This window comes from Lonchura striata, chromosome 2 (assembly GCF_050655825.1).
Source record: "Lonchura striata isolate lonStrDom1 chromosome 2, ASM5065582v1, whole genome shotgun sequence".
Lineage (NCBI taxonomy): Eukaryota > Metazoa > Chordata > Aves > Passeriformes > Estrildidae > Lonchura > Lonchura striata.
This window is the reverse complement of record NC_140704.1, coordinates 877,084-895,717: the sequence shown is the minus strand read 5'-3', so window position 1 is coordinate 895,717 and position 18,634 is coordinate 877,084. Positions and strand designations below refer to the sequence as shown.

The following is an 18,634-nucleotide window of genomic DNA, read 5'->3' as shown; positions in this document are numbered from 1 at the left end:
GCAGCCCCAGCCCCGCTCAGCTCCCCCAGAACGGGCACAGCAGCACGGGGACAGCCTGGCTGGCTTTGGGTGGCTCTGGGACACGCTGGGCTGGTTTCTCCAGGCACCAGCAGCCCCAGGACATCTCCCCCAGCAGCCCTCCCTCAGTGCCAGCCCCCGGTGCCCACGGCCACTGTCCCCTCGGGGTGGCTGGGGTCGGTGTGGGAGCTCCAGGGCAGCTCTGACCTCGCCCAGCAGAGCAGTTGCTGCTGCTCTTCCCTGCCCCAGGAAAGGCACAAAATTCCAACCTTTGCAGAAAAAAAATACAGTAAAAAAAGAATGAAGAGGACAGAGGCAGTTCCTACTCTATCCCTTTTTATTGTCTTTAATCTATGTTGTAAAAAGATCCAGTATCACATAACAGCCACGGAAGTATCCCAATATCACACTAGTTCGGAACCATTTAGACAATAGCTTAGTCTTTTTTTTTTTTGTCTTTTTTTTGTCTTTTTTTTTTTTTTAAACCTGCTGGAAGGGAAAACCATACTGCCCATTATACAGGCCAAAAGAAACAAACACTGGTCAAATAATAGTGACAACCTCAAGCAAGTGAAATGAAGATGAGCAGTTTGGAGTGAGCCCAGGCTGCAGGACTCCAAGGGCCCCGCGCCGGCGTCCCCACGGCCGGGGGCAGCGGAGCCTGGGCAGGGCCCCCGGGCCTTGTGCTGGCACAGCCCCGGCGCCCTCAGCCCATGAGCAGGAACTTAAATGGCAGAACTGGGAGAACCAAAGGGTGGCCCCGGGCCAGGAGCCCCTGTGCCATGGAAACGGCCTCGCTCCCATTCCCGGCTGCAGGTACAAAGAGCGTAAGAAATGGGAATAAAAAGAAAGGAGCCCAGGCCCCGGGGGGCACAGCCCTGGGCCCGAGGGCTCCCGTTACAAACCCCGACCCTCACAACAGCCCTGTGAGGTAGGTCACTGTCTTCGGACAGAGAATCCAAGGCAAAGCTGGGATTAAACTCCAGATTCCTCAGCGAGTGCTGTGCCTGTCGCAATCCTCCTTCCACAGAAATATGGTCCCTGTTCATAGAAAACAAAGGATTTTGTGCCTCTGCTCCTGGCTTCCCGCAGGAGCGGCGCTCACAGGCAGCCTGGCAGCTACAATCACGTCCTGTGTTGCACAAGGGACAGGGATCCGGCCTCCTCCACGTGGGGAGAAGAGGAATTTAAAAAAATCATAGGAACAACGCAAGAGGACGAGAAGTACAGGCAAGTTGGGAAGGACGAGTCACATCTCACACTCAGACGCCACGACTGTGCTGGGGCTGGCAGGGCCCCTCGGATCCCACGTGGAATTCCTCTCCATCCCTGGAATTCCTCTCCATCCAGTGCTTTCGGGGCTTCCTCCATGTGGAGAGCGGAGAGACAACGATCAGCCAGAGCTCCCTGCCGGAGCCGCTGCATCCACGATCCTGGCACAGCCGGGACATCCGTGTCCTCCTCGTGAGCCCAGGGCAGCTCTGGCCCCGTGGGGAGGGGGCAGAGGAGGGCCCGCAGCAGCCGTGGCTTGCTCCCGGTCCGGGACCGGCGCTGGACGAGCGGAGGAGGCGGGTGGGCGTCCACGGAGCTCGCGCCGGGGTCCGTCGGCACTCCCAGTCCTTTCCCGGCGGGACTGCGCTGCTCTTCCCACGCGGTGACCATGCACGGAGCCGACAGCAGGAGATTCGGACAACATTAATCTTCTAGGATGGAGAGAGATGACTTCACAAGGGATAAATAGAACTTTATTTAAATAAACATTTGTGAACATCTTTATACAAATTACAAGTCCCCACACGAGGCTGCAGCTCCGCCTACGAGCCGAAGCTGCCGGGAGGGCCCTTGAGCAGATCCACCAGGATGTCGAGCAGTTGGCTGTGCTGGTGGTGCAGGTCCCCGGGGATCGCGGCCATCTCGTAGCACAGGCACGTCTCCACCATCTTGGAGAGGGACACGCGGAAGTCGCGCAGCAGGCGGATGGTGTAGGAGTCCCCCTCCAGCACCAGCAGGTCGCTGTCCGTCAGGGACACCGTCGCTCGCCAGCCGTCATCTTGGAGGGAGGGAGAGCGCGTGAGCGGGGAACGGGGCTGCTGGGGCTCCTCTGCTGCCCCTCAGGCAGCTCCTCCCCATGCCCGTTCTAGCCCTGTCTGGGGACTCAACTGGGCCAACAGCTCCACAAACGCCAGGCAGCTCTGAGCAGGCACTGGGATGCTCCCCGTTTCCCACAGGAGGTGACCGATGGCATAGCCCTGCTGAGCTCGCAGGCTAGAGACCAGTGCCAAAACCCCACAGGCTGAACAGACACATCCCCAGGGACTAGTGGGATCCTGGCAGCTCAGCTCCTTGCCCCAGGATGATCAGGCACAGCCCTAAGGCTCAGCCTGCCGGGGCTGCTTTGTCTCCCTGCAGAGCAGCAGCTGGGAACAGCTCACAAACCATCACCTCCGTGGCCCCGCCACAGCAATGGTTCCCAGCCCCAGAGCCTCGGGAAGCAGGAGCTGGGGCCAGGGAGCAGCTGGAGCGGGCTGGGCGCCCCGAGCACTCACCTCGCACGTGGATGTCGGTGTCAGTCATGAGCAGCACGGCCAGCGGGTGCACCTGCGACGAGTCGCGCACGAAGACGCCGCCGTTGGACTTGACGGCCATGAAGTAGGTGAGCCAGCGGCTGTAGAGCTTGGATGCTTCCCTGCAGGAGCAGCTCTGTCAGCCCAGCCAGGCCCAGGCACGGCCACTGCCTGAGGGACCCCCTCCCCGATCACCCACCTGTTGATGGTGGACTTGTGCAGCAGCACGGTGCCGGCCTTGGTCCGGTACGCGTAACTGTTGGGCTTGAACTTCCCCTGGCGCGTCACCTTGCCTTGTCTCACCTGGACAGGGAGGGGACTGTCACACACCTGCACCGGGGGACTGGCACACACCTGACAGCCACGGCCACCCTCTGACAGGGGGAGGGCAATGGCCCCTCCGCTCCCAGGAGCTCCATGGGTTAGTGGAGCGCGTTCCTGGGGTGATCACACCTGGCCGTCACCCGGTGCCATCACAGACAACAGGGGGAGGAAGATGCCACCTCAGGCAGCAAACAGGAGAAAAATGCCACTTCAGTGGCTCCCAAACCCAGTGATGAGAACCCAAACACGGACCCACACAAGCTGGGGTGGCCACTCCTCGTGAGTGGGGCTCAAGGACAGCACTGGAGTGCAGGCTGGAGCCCAGGGCAAGACATCTGGCTTGACACTCATTCCCAAGAGAGCAGAAGCTTCTCTGGCACCTCAGCACTTCCCGGTGCCACCTGCTGTGACAGCCATCCCCGCGGAGCGATGGCAGTGCCAGTACCTGGATGAGGTTGGGGTAGAGCCCAGCCATGAGGACACCCTTGACCAGTTCCTCCTCCTCACTGTACTGGTTACACACGGACGAGGGCATGGTACAGTCGGAAGGGGATGACACCAGGAAGGCTTCATAGAGGTTCTCAGAGAACTGCTTGACAAGGCCTGGAGGGAGGAGACAGCCCCAGGGATGAGATTCATCCTCTCCTTCCCCCCAAGGAACGAGTCACCTCAGCAGGGCAGGCAGCACCGGTCTGGGCTGGGACAGACGACCTGTCCCGGGCCAAGCCAGACCCTGCCCGGTCCCGCGGTCCCCGGCCCAGCACAGCCCGTTGGTGTCCCTGCCTGTGCAGCAGCGCCTGGGGCCAGGGGAGGGGAGGATGGCTCGGAGCTCACCGTTGATGAAGCGCAGGCTGGGCCCGTACAGGTAGTAGTCCTGCAGGTAGTTGTCCCTGGCACGGCTGTCCCGGCGCCGCAGCACCTCCTCCCAGCCCGCCACCGCCCGCACGAAGGCCAGGTGGTCACTGCCGCTCTCCCGGCTCAGCACGGCCTTGGCCTGGGACAGGGACACAGCTGAGCCTCGGGCAGCCCCCGGCCCTGCTCCCCACCTGCGCCGGGGGGCTCCTCACCTTGTCCACCTCGGCGCGGTTCTGCAGGCTGCTGCTGAAGGGGTCCCGCGTCAGGCACGACACGATGACCAGCAGCGGGTGGAGGCAGCGGTAGATGGAGGCCAGGACAATGGCCTTGGCCAGCCGAGGGTCCGTGGAGATCTGGGCCAGGCGTTTGCCCAGAGTGGTCAGGGCTTCCCGCTGGTCCAGCACTCCTGCAGGAGAGCCACCCGTGTGGCACACCCATCAGCTCCCAGCGCAGCCAGAACAGGGGACTGGGGAACTGCCAGGGCTGGGAAGATTCGGGGTGACCTCCAGAAGAGGCACACGGACAGGGGCCTGCAGTAAGCACCCAGAACCCCCAGGTCTAACTGAGCTCAGGACAAAGAAACAGCTGTCACAGCCACAGGACCATCCACAGGGCCCAGGCCTCAACTCCAGATCACCACTTCCCTTCCTTCTGTTCTCCAGCCCAGAACTCCAGATCACCACTTCCCTTCCTTCTGTCACCCACCTCTGAACTCCAGATCACCACTTCCTTCCTTCCTTCACTCACCTTTGAACTCCAGATCACCATTTCCCTTCTTTCTGTTGCCTCCCCTTTATTTTTTTAACCTTGGGAAGCTATCCCAAATTTTTAAGTAAAGCAATGTGGGAAATCAAACAGCACAGGGCACGTGGTTTGGGAAAGTCACTGTCAACTGCTATCCCCATCCAGGGACAATCCTGCCCAGTCTGCCCCACAGCAGCCTGTGCCAAGTCCCATTCCCATGCTGAGAACAGCAAATGTTTGCAGGACACAGGATTAACTCACCAATCTCCTGCAGCAAGATCACGGCTTCATCCACAGCTTTAATGTCAGGGCTGTCCAGAGCCTTGGAGAGAAATTCAACTGCCTGCAACACAGCAGGGAAAGGGAAAAGGGAAGAGGGAAGAAGTGAGCCTGTTTCCCATACAGGTGTGAGAGCCCTCGGGAACCCAGACTGCAGCACAATTCCCTCTTTGTTCGCCTCCAGGGATATGAGCTCATCCCTCTCCATTCCTTCAAGCTTCCAGACACACTCTGTGATCTCAGGGATCTACATTTCCTGGTCTGAACTTCCCAGGACAGCAGCATGTTTAGCCAAGCAGGAACTCAAGCGATCAGCCCTTGGGTTCTTCCCACTCCGGTCCCTGGGGCTGCACAAAGCCCCGAGTCCCGCAGCCAGTGCGGTGCTCACCGTTTTCTCTGGCATGTGGATCTTGGCCTGCACCACCAGGTTCTCCAGGGGCGTGCGCAGGATCTCGGGCACCTGGTACGTGGGCATCTTGTCCAGGCGGCTGCGTGGGAACAGGTGGTAGGCAAAGCCCGACTGGCAGCGCCCGGCGCGCCCGCGCCGCTGCACCACGTTGGACTTGGACACCCACACGGTCTCCAGGCAGGACACCTGTGGGGACAGCAGCAGGGTGAGCACTCCCGCAGCTCTGGCCTGCTCAAACCACAGAGCCCCAGACTGCTTTGGGCTGCAAGGGACCTCAAAGCCCACCCAGTGCCACCCCTGCCATGGCAGGGACACCTCCCACTGTCCCAGGCTGCTGCAGCCCTGTCCAACCTGGCCTTGGGCACTGCCAGGGATCCAGGGGCAGCCACAGCTGCTCTGGGAAATCCATTCCAGCCCCTCCCCACCCTCACAGCCAAGAATTCCTTCCCAGTATCCCGTCCAACCGTGCCCTCTGGCAGTGGAATCCATTCCCTCTTGTCCTGTCACTGCAGGTCCATATCCAAAGTCCCTCCCTTTGCCATCTTTCCTCCCAGCCAAGAGAACTCAGACTGTCATGAGTGATGAATGGTCCCAAAGGGCCAGGGAAGCCTTTCCCACTCTCCTGCCTCGTGCAGTGCCAGTCTCTGTCCAGCAGCAGCTCTGGGCTGCGTGGATGGGACCCAGATGCCACCTGCTGGACACCTGTCCCTGTCCCATCCCAGGGCTCCTCATCCCAGCCCTGCCTGGGGTCTGCATTCTGAACTGGGAGAAACTGGGCAAATACCAAAGGGCTGGGTTTAAACCAGCCCAGAACTGTTCCAAAGTGTGAATGGCCCTGGGAGATGATGTTCTAGAACAGGGGCAGAGGGATGTTGCCAAATTCCTTTTCCCAACAGCAACAGGAGCACAGTTGCCTTCACTTTGTTGCAAAGGTGTACTCACGAGCCTTCCCAGGCTCAGGGCCCAGCACTGCAGGGAATGGGCCTGGGGGCAGCAGATCCCCCTTGGAAAGCTGAGGGATTGGGCAAGGACAGCTGGAAACAAGAGCAGGATCTAACAGGTCAGGAGAGACAGCAAGAGGTTTTTGAGAAATTATAAAAAAGGCTGAAAGCAAAGAGAAAAGCTACTGGTGTTCTATAGTGAAACAGAGCTGGGAAGGGAGGAGGATTTGCCTTAAATTTCTTTGAAAAAACTCAGAATCTGGTGGGAAGCCTGGCCCAGAGCTTGGACACAGCAAACACTGATTGAGGAGTCAAGCACTCTCCTCAGACAACACAACGCCTGTGCCCCAAATGGGAACAGGGGCCAAATGGGAAGCAGCTCCATCATCCCATTAATGGCACCTCCAATGTTCCTCTGAGCACAGCCCTCTGCTCCAGAGTGTCCCAAACGAGTCAGAGGCAGCAGGGCAGCAGTACCTTGGTCTTGAGGTCGTAGCGCTCCTCCTTGTGCGTGCCGCTGTCCACCACGTGCACGATGTCGTTGATGGTGATGGAGGTCTCCGCGATGTTGGTGGCCAGGACGATCTTCCTGACGCCCGGTGGAGGCCTCTGGAAGATGTTCTGCTGGTCCATCATGGGGATGTTGGAGTGCACTGAGAAACCAAAGCAGAGTCAGACCCACCCAGCTGAGCTTCTCCTTGTACCGTCACCTCTCGCAGGAATGGGGATTCCAGCTGCCAGTGGGCACAGCCAGCAGCTTCCAGACCCCAGGAAAAGTTTCCCTGCCAGCCACAAGTCACTTGAGAAGGCCTCATTTCAGTTGCTTCAACGTGTGGCTCAGCGGCAGCACGAGCTCTGTTCACCTCCTGTCCCAGAGCGTGGTGGCACCCCAGGAATATCCCTGGCAGAAATCCCACAGCCTCCCACAGTCCAGTTCTGCAGCTGCCCCTCCTCCCAAGTCCCCTGGGGCAGGGATTCTCACTGCCACATGGGCCACTCTGTCAGAAGTGCTCTCAGTGAGGGCCCATGGCTGTCCTGTATCCCGGCTTTCCCTGCCACAGCTCAGCACCATGCAGGAATTCCTGGGAGAGCACGGCAGGGAAGAGGGGAGCAAGCGCTTTCCACCAAACTACACTTGCACTCAATTAACAGCCCAGCTGCTCAATGCTCTGCTCCTGCCTGCCTGGTTTGACACTGAATAGGCAGAGCTGCTAAAAAACAAACAAAAAATGCCAAAAACCTTAAGAGCTTTGCAGAGCAAAGCTGCCTTTTGTTGTGAATTTCCTCCTGGGGCAAGGAATGTTAAATTCACTGATCAAAGCTAAGCTCCAGAGTCCACCTGCACCCCAAGGAACAGGTCCTGAGATCTTTTCTGGGCAGGCCCAGCATGCAGGCACAGCAGGGCAGAACTGAGCTGTTTTCCCTTGCCTAATTCCAAATTGCTGGAGGCAAATGGGAAGCCACTGTCTTTGATCACACAAAGGAGTTACTCAGCCTCTGCTAGGAGGAGTTACTCACCCTTACCACACACCATTACACAGCTGGGACATCAAAGCTCACCAGCTCTGTAGCAGAGCAAAGCTGAAGGGGCACATCAAGCCAACTGTCCCAGATTCTCCCGAATCCTGGGAAGAAGGGGCTGGCCCTGCCCTCTCACCTGGCAAGACGAGGTAGCGGCTGTTCTGCGAGCCCAGCATCTCCAGCAGCCGCTGCTGCACCCCTTTGATCTCCTGCCAGCCAGGGAGGAAGCACAGGATCCCACCTGGAACACACCAGCACTTAAGAACACACAGCCTCTAAATCCAGGTGCTTTTCCCTAGCTAGAGACACATGTTTCCAGGGCAGAAAGCTACTACACTGCCTGGAGTTTGACAGTGAATACCCACGAGCTTTGAAACACTTAAATCTCTTGAAGTCACCTGAGAGTCCTGCCTTCCTCCCAAACACATCACCTTCCAGGCAAGGGTATTTGACAGGGATGAGACTCCAATAGAAAAGGTAATTAGGCAGCACAAGGCTCCCAGTGCTGGAGCACAAACAAGGCTTGGAGCAGCTGCCAGGACACTGAGGAGTCCAGCCCTTTCTTAGCTACAGACTCAGAATTTGCTCGTGCCCCATGGCTCACGACCACTTGGATCAGCAGGAAATCAAGGAGCCCTTGCACGAGAGGCTCAGCATCCCTTGCTTTGGTGTCTCTGCAAAGGCTCTGGAGGCTCCCCCTTCTCTCCCCCCAGCAGAAGGAAGAGCTCGGGGCGAGGCAGGACCCACCTGGCTCTCCGTGGGCATCGATCTGCAGCACGAGGTCGGTGATCAGGTCAAGGTCAAGGACGCACTCATCGTCGGATTGCTGGGTAGGACAGGACAGGGGGGTCAGGGGGTGGCAGCACAGCACAGGGACACTCCAAAGCACCTTCTGCAGGCAGCAAACGCCTCACTTGGACAGCCTGCCCAGGACTTGGAGCCAGGAGCCTGCTCTGGGCTCCATCTGGAGCCTGATCTGGTCACGAGTGCTGCCAGTTTCCCTGCTGTGCAGAGAGAACACACAGTCCCTTCCCACTGTCCAGATCTGCTGAACAGCACCTCACAAGTAACAGAATTCCCACAAGATTTTTGTGGACAAAACTGCCACATGCACCTGGGAGTTCAAATGCATCAGGCTCCGAGCAGGAGCTTCTGTAGCTCTCAGGAATTTGGAACAGACTACTAAAGCTCACATAAAATCCCTGCCACAACAGAAACAGGAAGAATGTCCTGGAGGCAATGGGATAGCCCAAGCGAGTTTGCTGATGATCCAGGACTGGGAGAAGTGGTTGATACTCCAGACACTTGCTCAGCCACAGGGAGGGATCTCTCCAGGCTGGCAAAATGGGCTGACAGACTCCAGACCAGCTGGTTGGACCAGAAAACATCTGGAGATGCTGGCTAACCTCTGTGAGTGTGTGACTCCATGACCCAGCACTGGTGTAGGATTACCCAGAGCACTGCACATGTCTGAGGGCATTTTCCAGGGGGACAGACCAGCTGCAGAAAGCAGCAATCAGGGAATTCAGTCATGCAGGACGGTGAGCACTGAGGTAACAGTGCTGGAAGCTACAGCCATCCCACTCCTGGGCCAGGCTTGCCTAGGGTGTGGAAACATTAAACTCTGTGTCTGTGTACACACAGCAATGAGCTCTCAGCCTACTCAAACATCAAACTTCCCATTAAAGGGAGACAAAAGCAACTAGACCCCAATGCAAAGTCATCTTTATACATAATTTAATCAAAATACTCTGAGGTTCTGCTAAGCTGACTTCACCTCACGAGGACTGGCATGGAGTTAAAGCTAAGCAAGCAGTGTGCAACAACCACAGGGAAGCAGGAGCAGTCCCAGGCCTGAACTGTCCCCCTGCTGATAGGCAGAAGCCAGTGCCCCATCCAAGGGGCCAGCTTCCCCCCTGGCTGCACACCCACCTTGATCTCGTAGTGCCGGTGTCGGTGCCGGCCCAGCTTGGCCAGGATCTCCTCCAGGTAGTATTCCTTCACCGGGTACATGAAGCCCGGCACCTTGACCACAGGGCAATCCCCAAAATAGTGGGAGAAGCGCTGGTTGTCCCCCGTGGCGCTCATGAGCACCAGGCGCAGGTCAGGGTTCAGCTTCTGGATGCCTTTGAGCAGGATGAGCAGGAAATCCGTGTTCACGTCCCGCTCGTGCACCTCGTCCACCACGACGTGGCTGACGCCCTCCAGGCTGGGGTTGCCCTGCAGCTTCCTGAGCAGGATGCCCACGGTGCAGAAGAGCAGGGCCCCTCCCCGGGCAGGGGGTTTGCTCTCCAGCCGCACCTGGTAGCCCACGTTCTTCCTCATGTTGGGCCCCAGCTCCTGCGCCACGCGCTGGGCGACCGAGATGGCGCTGATGCGGCGGGGCTGGGTGATGACCACGTTGCAGCGCGCGCCGCGGCCCTCCAGGATGTAGTGCTCCAGCAGCAGCTGCGGGATCCGCGTGGTCTTCCCGCAGCCCGTGTCTCCCGCTATCACCACCACGGGGTTCTGCTCGATGGCTGACAGGATGGTGTCCTTGTGAGGGTCTACTGGCAGCGGGTGGCTCTCCTGCCAGGAGGCTCCTCTCCTTTTCCAGAGGGCCAGCAGGTTCTGGCTGAGGCGCACTTCCTCTGCTTCCAGCATGGGGATGTAGGTCTTGCCCGTGATGGCGTCGCTGATCGCTCCCGATTCCTTGGTCAGGTTCATCATGTCATCGGCAATCCGGGGCCGGGACTCCCTGATGTCCACGGGATACTGGGAGAGGGGGAGAAAGCAGGCGAGGACAGCAAGGTTAGTACTGGTCCCACGAAGGACAGAAAGGAACAAGTGCCTGGAACAGACTCAGCCAGTCTGGCTTGGCCAAGGCTCTGCCAAGGTGTCCTCAGATCGTGGGTAACTCAGTCATGTTCTGAGCTGAGGTTATTTAAGTGAGAACTAATTTGGGCTGCCCCCTGTGTGCTTCCTGCTGCATTCCCTGTTTTAGGAGGGGTATTAGTGCTGCTGCCTGAACCGACAGGCACAGACCAGTAACTTCAGCTCTGCGATGCAACGGCCCCTCAAAGACAACTTTTGGAAACTATCAAGTTACACCACCACCCAGACACATAACTTGGGCAAAAGACAAGCTTTTGGCTAAGCCAGAAATATTCTGTCTTGGCAAAAGAAAAAAATGAAGTCCCACATCCCACAAGAAGAACTACAAGGAGCAAGAGGTCAGGAATTGTCTAGAATACAAATCAAAGCATTGGCCCAGATGTTAATGGCATTAAAAGTTGTTGAACTTTTAATCAGTCACATCTTCTGGATTCAACCTTAAGAACCCCCAAGTATTCCAAAAGGGAAGACCACTGCCCAGAAAGGGCAGCAAAGAGTGATCAGGTTTTGTGACAACAATCAAACCATGAATTCCCTCAACATTGTGACAGGAAACTTTCAAACACATCCAATTCCTGAAGTGAAAGGGGATCAGGCAAAGGGGATCCTCGGGGGCTGAGCCTTACGTGGTTCAGGTAGTTCTCAATCTTGCGCAGGGTGGCCTCAGGGACTTTGATGTGGCAGGGCTTCCTCTGGTTCTCGCCCAGCTCCCGCAGGGAAGTCATGTTGTACATGGCATGGCTCAGGGGGTTGTTGTTCTTGTCCACCAGGCCAAGGCTCTGCAGGGAACAGGCAAACAACACCATCAGGTCTGAGGCTGCTCACACCAAGGGCTGGGATACAGAGCACTTGGATCCCATGTTTGGATAGGCCAACTGCTTACCATCCCAAACCCATCAATTCCTGCTTTTCTTGCCACAGCAAGAAACCAGACACGATCCCACTCCAACTCTGGAGGACCACACACACCAGAACCAACCACCTGCCCTGATACTACACCTGCAAGTTCTCAAACAGATCCATTAAAGGAACAGCAGCCATGACTGCAAAACCCTCTTGCCGAGTCCCTTGCTGTGGTTCTGGCATGCTGCGAGTCCCAACGTTTTTTGCAAATAGATGTTTATTAAGCATTAGCTCATTACACAAGTCAAAGTTCAGGAAGTTTCCAGCATCCCTGCCAGGCTCAAACGCAGCGAGGGGCACTCACCTTCAGCTTCTGACAGGCCAGAGCTGCTGCCTTGTTCTCGGCCTCCACCTTGCGCCGGCCCTTGGCAGCGAAGGTCATGGGGCAGGGCCAGCGCAGCGTGAGCTTGCAGATCTTGGTCTTGGTGCCCACCGTGCGGAACTGCATGTACTCCTGCAGGAACGACAGCACCAGGCTCATGGGACAGCAGGGACCACCCAGCCCCTGCCCTGGCCCTGCACAGACACCCCAACAACCCCATCCTGTGCCTGGGAGCCGTGTCCAAACGCTCCTGGAGCTCTGACGGCCTCGAGGCTGTGCCCGTTCCTTGGGGAGCCTGGGCAGTGCCCAGCACCCTCTGGGGAAGAGCCTTGCCCTGATCTCCAGCTTGACCCTCCCTGGCCCAGCTCCAGCTGCTCCCTTGGGTCCTGTCCCTGTCACAGGGAGCAGAGATTGGAGCTGTCCCTTGGGAGGAGCTGCAGCCCCTGCTGAGCTCTGCCCTCAGTCTGCTCTGCTCCAGCTGAACCAACCCAGTGGCCTCAGTCACTCCTTGTGTGGCCCCTCTGACCTTTCACCATGGATTTTTTTGCTGGACTTGTTGGATTTTTTTCAAGTGAAGCACTAGAAGAAGATTACTGCACTGAATCCCCAGTTCACAAGGCGCTGTCTAAGCCAAAGTGAGAGCAGACAGCTGTGGGGAACATCCTGAGAGCCTCAGGGTGGAGCTCAGCTCCTTCCTGCTGAGCACACAAGCTCTGGGAGGTGGGTGACACATCCCGGGAAGGAGGATCACCGGATACGGGCAAGAATGGAGCTGTGGAAAGATTCTATCAGCACAGAAGTTACACATTGCTCCCAGCAACACAAACTTGTGCTTCTTGCAGGTATATGGGGAAAGGAAACCTTAGAAAATACCTCCTTCATTCAGATAGCAGCTCCTGTACTGCCCTGGCCTCAGGAGCAGTATTCCTCAGGGTTCTGTTACGACATTCCCTCCAGTTCTGACCACGAAGTCTTTCCTTTGCTGTTCACACTGATTTCTCTAGGCCTAGTTTTAACTTCCCTCCTCTCCCCAGTTCTGCTGCCCAAAGAAAGCATCCAAAATGATTCCAGGTGGAGCCCCTGGGCTTCCTCCCTGGCAGGGGTCAGACAGCACCTTACCTTGACTGTGGAGGAAGAGGTTGCAATCTGAATCACTTGGGCCAGGAGGTTTTTGGGAAGTGGGAACTGCGTCAGGGCACGGATGGCAGTGTTGTCGTCTGTCATTTCAATGGAACTCCCTCCTCGGCTGCGTGGGACATGAGGAGAGTTGGATGTACAAATGCCCACCTGTGCTCAGACCTGCCTCACTCCAGGAGTGCTACTGAGCTCTGAAACGACTCAGTTGAAGCCCAGGTAATTCTGGTGATGGGCAGAGTCCAGCTGTCCCTTGCTACTAAAATCTGTCAGCCACAACCACCCAGCCCAGCAAAGCCACCTATTACAGAGGAATCAAACCTTTACACCAAGGCTGCAAACTAGATAGCATCAACAGATTGAGACAGATTTAATTAATACATAATTCTGAATTTAAAAAACACACCACACCTTACAGATCTTGCTCCTGCTGCCGAGTAAAAATCCAAGATTTGTACTCCCCAGGCAGCTATGGGGATGGAAGAGAACAGATTTAACACTGCCCTCAAAACCAGGGTGGTCAAAATCTGGTGTCTTTAGGCACATGCACCACTTCTGGGGATGGAAATGTCTTTAGGCACAGAAGAATCAGGCAGGTAACAAGACTGGCAGCAGTCTCTCCACAGGGCAGAGCTGCAGAGAAAAGTCTATGCATTCCCTGGATGGCAGCCAGGTACAAGACCAGGCTGCCCCACTATTCCTTTGGCCCACCTCCAGGCCCCCCCAGCTACAGGAAAACCCTCCCTTCCTTCTGCCCTGGCTCAGCATTCCCAGTCAGACCCACCTGGCGTCTCTGCCGGGGGTCCGGGCGTCCTGGTGTGCCATGGGCAGGTAATCCGAGACATCGATGGCCTCCTCCTCCAGCTCCCCCTCCTCCAGCTCCCCCTCCTCCAGCTCCCCTTCCTCCAGCTCCTCCCTCCTCATGGCTTTGGGCATCCTGCCCTGCTCCATGGGCTGGATGGCATCGTCGGGCTCCATGCGGCGCCAGCAGGTGGACAGGTCGGCGAGGGAGGGGCCGGACTTGGAGCGCCACTTGCCCTCGGAGCACCAGCGCTCGTCGGGACAGCCCAGCTGGTCGGCCAGCAGCCGGTACTTGGCCGCGTCGAAGAGCTCGTTGCGGGGCCCCAGCAAGCCCCAGCCCTGCAGAGAGAAGGGGCAGCTCTGGGAACCCCCACCCTGCTGGGGATGACGGGGCAGGAGCGGCCTCCCCCTTGCCCACGCACAGGCAGAGCGAGGAAAGGCACCTGCAGGAGCTCTGAGCTTCCCCACTGCTCTGTCCCAGCGGCAATCTGGTCCCTGCCCTCCCTTCCCAGGGTACGGCCCTCAGCCCCACACAGCTCCTCAGAATGGGTGGGCCGGGAGTTCCTGGCCTTTTACAAACTCTTGGCTGTATTTAGCACCCTCAAGTTTTGAAACCACCCTTTGGAGCAGGAAATGCATCTTTTTGGGAAGGCTAATCTGAAGTAGCATAATCTGGGATAATACAGGGTGAGAATTCAGGGAATGGTTCATCTCCTTCTATCTCCCAGGAACACTTATTTGTACAAGCAGCAGGAAAATGTCCTGAAGAAGCCTGCAGCAATTAAAATCTTTCCTGCCATCACCATTTAGGACTGAATCTTGCAGGAAACTCCAGACATATCCAGAGTGCAGCACACACCATTTTGGAATTACCACACTGCTACAATAAGTTCTAGCTTTAATTTTAATAAATTAAACGTTACAACTGTAGGCCATTTAATGGACTTAATGGCCCTACATTAGAAAAAGCTGTATTATTTTGTGCTGTGGGAGTGCCTAAGTCATCAAAGTTCACCTGGCTCGCTGCTCTACTCAAAGCCTCTGTATTCACTCTCTGCACTAATTAGACATTAACAATTTTCTTGGACTGATGACTTTTTAAGGCAGCATTTTAGCTCTTTTTATAGCTGTGATCACACAAGGCCTCCCACCCCAAGGGTCTTCTGCCAGGTTCCAGTTTAGCTGGCAAAGAAAGCTTTGCACGTTCAATCTGTGGTTTCAGGTGGTTGGGTTTTGGTTTAAGCTCTAAAGTACACTTCAGCCATTTCCAAAAAAACTAGGGGAAAATGTATTAGTAGGGTATTTTCCTTCCTTTGAAAACTTCCAGGGTCTCAAAGAAAACAGGGAACTGGACTAGAGAGGATGAACCAGTATGTATTCCCAGTGAGTGCTGACTGAGTGAGGTGCAATGAAGTCAGTGAGTGAAGCAAATTTTGCTGATCACAGAATTAGAGGACCAGTTTAAGCAGCTGAAGAAGCTGAGTTTTCACACTGCCCTCCTGAATTTCTGAAGGCTGGCTATTTCCTCAAAGAGCATTCTGATCAACAAGCAAATCAAAAGCTGTCTCACTGCCAGAGCATCCTCAGCATCCTCTCCTGAGCACAGAGATCCCCCTGTTCCCACTGAATAGATTAACAGGAAACTCCAAAATCAGTCTCACTTGCTCAAGGTAACACAGAACCACCAGGGGCAGAGCTGGAGATAAAACTGCATCTTTTTCACACCTTCAAGAGTGACCTTTATAGTTTTCCTGTGCCTGTTTGATACTGGCTGCACACATCCATTTCCAGCTGTAAATAAGTGCCAAACAAAGCATAACTGGGGAGTAATAGTGAATTACTACATGTAATTGCCACACTGGCTTTGATGAAGAGGAAACAGGAGGCTCTGAATGTTGTACAACTGCAAACACACCCAGCTGCACTGGCAGAAGTGGGAGTTAGTGACCAGCAAACCCATCTGAGGGAAACTCTACTCGCTGTAGATGCTGAGGCTAAGGAGTTGATGAAAAGGAACAAAAGGAACAGGGACCAGGACTACCTGAGGCATGTGGGATTTTGAGCTCAAATGGATTCAGACTCAGGTCTTGGCCCTCTACCCCTGACTAGCAGAGGGGCCAGCTAAGGGAGTGCACAGACAAAGAGCAAGCTCCCATCAGCAGGCCAGGCTGGCTGCACACAGCAGGGCTCACCTTGAAGAGCTGACACGCCGCAGCCGCCGCCTGCCGCTCCGCATCGATCTTCTTGGTCCCATAGCCCTCCACCTCCACATTCTTCGGCCACTTTATATGGAGAGTGACTTTCTGAAAGGCAAGGAGAACCACAGGGTGAGCCAGGGCAAGCTCTCCCCTCCACCAGAGCACACCCACTGCAAACATCGCTGCACTCCAGGCTAAGAGAAATACAGAAGAAAATGGAACAAACGTCTTGGTCCCTTCACGGGAAGCTCCACAGCAGCAGCAGTGCAAGAAAAGGCAGAGCGGGGCACAGAGGTGCCACAGCCCCACAGGAGCTGCAGGGCTGAGGTCCAGCATGGCCTGTGGTGCCACAGTGTGTCAGCTCCCAGGGATAAATGCCAGGAGGGCATTGCAGGAACAATTCCATCCCAGGGCTGCCCCTCTGCACACTGCAGCAGCCAGAGCGTGCCCTGGAGCAAATCCCCTCTCCAACACCTTCCAGTTGCAACAGCCAGGAAATCTTCCCAGCTGCTTCCTCACTGCAATGGAAGCAGCACAGGGCTGCCTCAGCTCCCAGGCACTCCAGCATTCACCAGGCACAGGAGCACCCAGCTCCAGCCCAACACAAGCCCTGGCAGAACCACAGCTCCTGCCAGGGAGCACAGAAAACCTGCAGAGGCAAGGAATGCTGAGAGCTGAACTCTGTCCTCTTCAAAGAAGTGCTCCAAATCAAGAGCTCGCTCAGCTCCTGGCCCTGCAGATGCCACAAGGCTCCAAGAGGGAAATGCCCAGGGAATTCTCTCCTGCTTCTGCAGCACAGATGAAAGGCAGCAGTGGATCCCCCAAGGCTGGAGACAGGCTCCTGACTCCCCAGCACCTGGCTGGCTGCCTTCCTGCCCCTGCACCTGGCTCAGGGAGGGAATTGCTATGGGTTTTGCCTCGGGCACAGCCTGGAAAGCACAGACCTGCTGGGAAAAAAGGTGTCTCAGGAAGGCCAAGTGCTCACAACCCCTTGTTCACATCCAACAAGAGCTCTCCAGGCTCTCAGCTGGGTTGTTTTTAAATTGTGAGCCAACCCTCATTTTTTCCCAAGGCTCCTTTATCTCCTTTATCGTTTTCCTGGTTTAGTTTTTTGTTTCAATCTGAAGTTACTCTCCACATTAATCTATTTAAGTGCTGGCAAGAATGGGAACCAATTACACAAACTAAAGCGATGAGGCACTGCCTGGGGTATTCCGAATTTTAGGGATGAGGCACTGGCTATGGTATTCCAAAATTTAAGCTGGGAAACTGCACTACTGCTTGAGAAAGAGCAAGAAAAACAAACAAAAATAATGAAGGACTCTGAAGCAACATTACTAACGTATCCCCAAAAATCCAGGGATGCTTAAAAAGGATGTGGCAATAAAAACTGTCTGGGAAACTTTAGACAGAATGCTGTTGGAAAATGTTAAGCCTTCAGAACTGAGTCTTTTCCTGGAATGTAGGTTACAGTTAAACTTCAGCTGGAAAGGGCTTTCAGCTCTGGAATGAGAGCTGGTGTGGCAGGAGGAGGCACAGCCTTGGCCATGGAGCACCATTAGGTGAGAATTCCTGCTCAGTTCATAGCTCAGACACCGATTTGGGGCTCGGGCATCCCAGTGACAGCTCAAAGCAACTGGAAAACTGTTTGCTTGGGACTCCTCTGCTTCATTTAACAAACAAAGAGGCTGTATTTCATTCTGCTCCTAAGTACTATCAGAAGCCTCCCTCCATTGCAAAGAAACTCCTCTTTTCTGGTCACAATTGGACATTTTAGGCTTCAGAATTTGTTCTGTCGGAATTTACAATCAAATCTAGGGGTCTGCAGGGCTACAATAAAGCTTTTCAATCATAATTTTCTAAGGTAGTAGGACACCTTCAAGCACATTTAAGCAACAGACTATGTGTCTTTCTGCTGAGAAAGGCCAGATACAGCAAGTAATTTAAAAGAAAAATATCCACACAAAAAAGAGGAACAGCACCTGCATTTACACACCTTTAAAACACACAAAGATCAGGAAAAATATAAAGAAGTGAGAATATTTCTTGTCTGAAAGATTATCACACAACTTTTAAGTGGAATTAAAACTCTCCTATGATTTTCTCTAGGTAGCTACTTCCAGGATTAGCAGTTCTGTGGCTCCCTTCCCACTCTCTGTGTCCCACCCTTCCAGCAGCATGGGATTACCTTTTTCCTTGGCCCGTTAGTGTGGATGTACACCAGCTTGTCCCTCGCATGGGAAATGCCCAGGGCTCGGCCAATCACACTGTTGAGCAAGTTTTTAGGCTGTGGAAATTCCTTTAGTAAGTCTCTGGAATCTGGAAAAAAAACCAAAGAGGAGCTAAATGTCTCCCAATTGCTGTGCAGTCCCATTCCAGCTCTGGCTCCTGGGGAGGACGGGGGGCAGGCAGAGGGTCCAGGATTCACCTGCAGCATCTCCAGGCACCAGCGAGCTCCTGGATCCCCGAGGTTGGGAAAGACCTCCAGGATCATCAAATCAACCCTGTGCCCAATGCCCACCTTGTCCCCAGCCCTGAGAGCCATGTCCAGGTGTTCCTGGGACACCTCCAGGGATGGGCACTCCAGATCTCCCTGGTCTGCCCCTGCCAAGCCCTGAGCACCCTTTCCAGGGGGAAATTCCTGCTGCTGTCCACCCTGACCTCCCCTGGCCCAGCCTGAGGCCGTTCCCTCTCCTCCTGTCCCTGTTCCCCTGGCTGTCCCCTCCTGTCAGGAGCTGTGCAGAGCC

At 55.5% G+C, this 18,634-nt stretch overlaps 1 protein-coding gene across 4 annotated transcripts in view; it reads right to left on the bottom strand.

The window, feature by feature from the left end:
- Positions 1–337: 337 nt before the first annotated feature.
- The window catches only part of DHX30 (DExH-box helicase 30), a 31,555-nt gene continuing 13,258 nt past the window's right edge, over positions 338–18,634 (bottom strand). For all 4 annotated transcript variants that reach the window (XM_021538984.2, XM_085572856.1, XM_085572855.1 and 1 more), the window contains 18 exons: positions 18,076–18,206; positions 15,882–15,992; positions 13,673–14,028; positions 12,874–13,000; positions 11,737–11,886; positions 11,156–11,308; positions 9,588–10,409; positions 8,403–8,481; positions 7,792–7,896; positions 6,612–6,787; positions 5,173–5,379; positions 4,767–4,848; positions 3,974–4,167; positions 3,741–3,900; positions 3,352–3,509; positions 2,782–2,885; positions 2,565–2,704; positions 338–2,068 (listed from right to left, as the gene is read on the bottom strand). In XM_021538984.2, the coding sequence (XP_021394659.2) occupies positions 1,833–2,068; positions 2,565–2,704; positions 2,782–2,885; positions 3,352–3,509; positions 3,741–3,900; positions 3,974–4,167; positions 4,767–4,848; positions 5,173–5,379; positions 6,612–6,787; positions 7,792–7,896; positions 8,403–8,481; positions 9,588–10,409; positions 11,156–11,308; positions 11,737–11,886; positions 12,874–13,000; positions 13,673–14,028; positions 15,882–15,992; positions 18,076–18,206 (3,491 nt within the window). In that variant the 3' untranslated portion in view covers positions 338–1,832. The remainder of the gene's footprint in view (positions 2,069–2,564; positions 2,705–2,781; positions 2,886–3,351; positions 3,510–3,740; positions 3,901–3,973; positions 4,168–4,766; positions 4,849–5,172; positions 5,380–6,611; positions 6,788–7,791; positions 7,897–8,402; positions 8,482–9,587; positions 10,410–11,155; positions 11,309–11,736; positions 11,887–12,873; positions 13,001–13,672; positions 14,029–15,881; positions 15,993–18,075; positions 18,207–18,634) is intronic.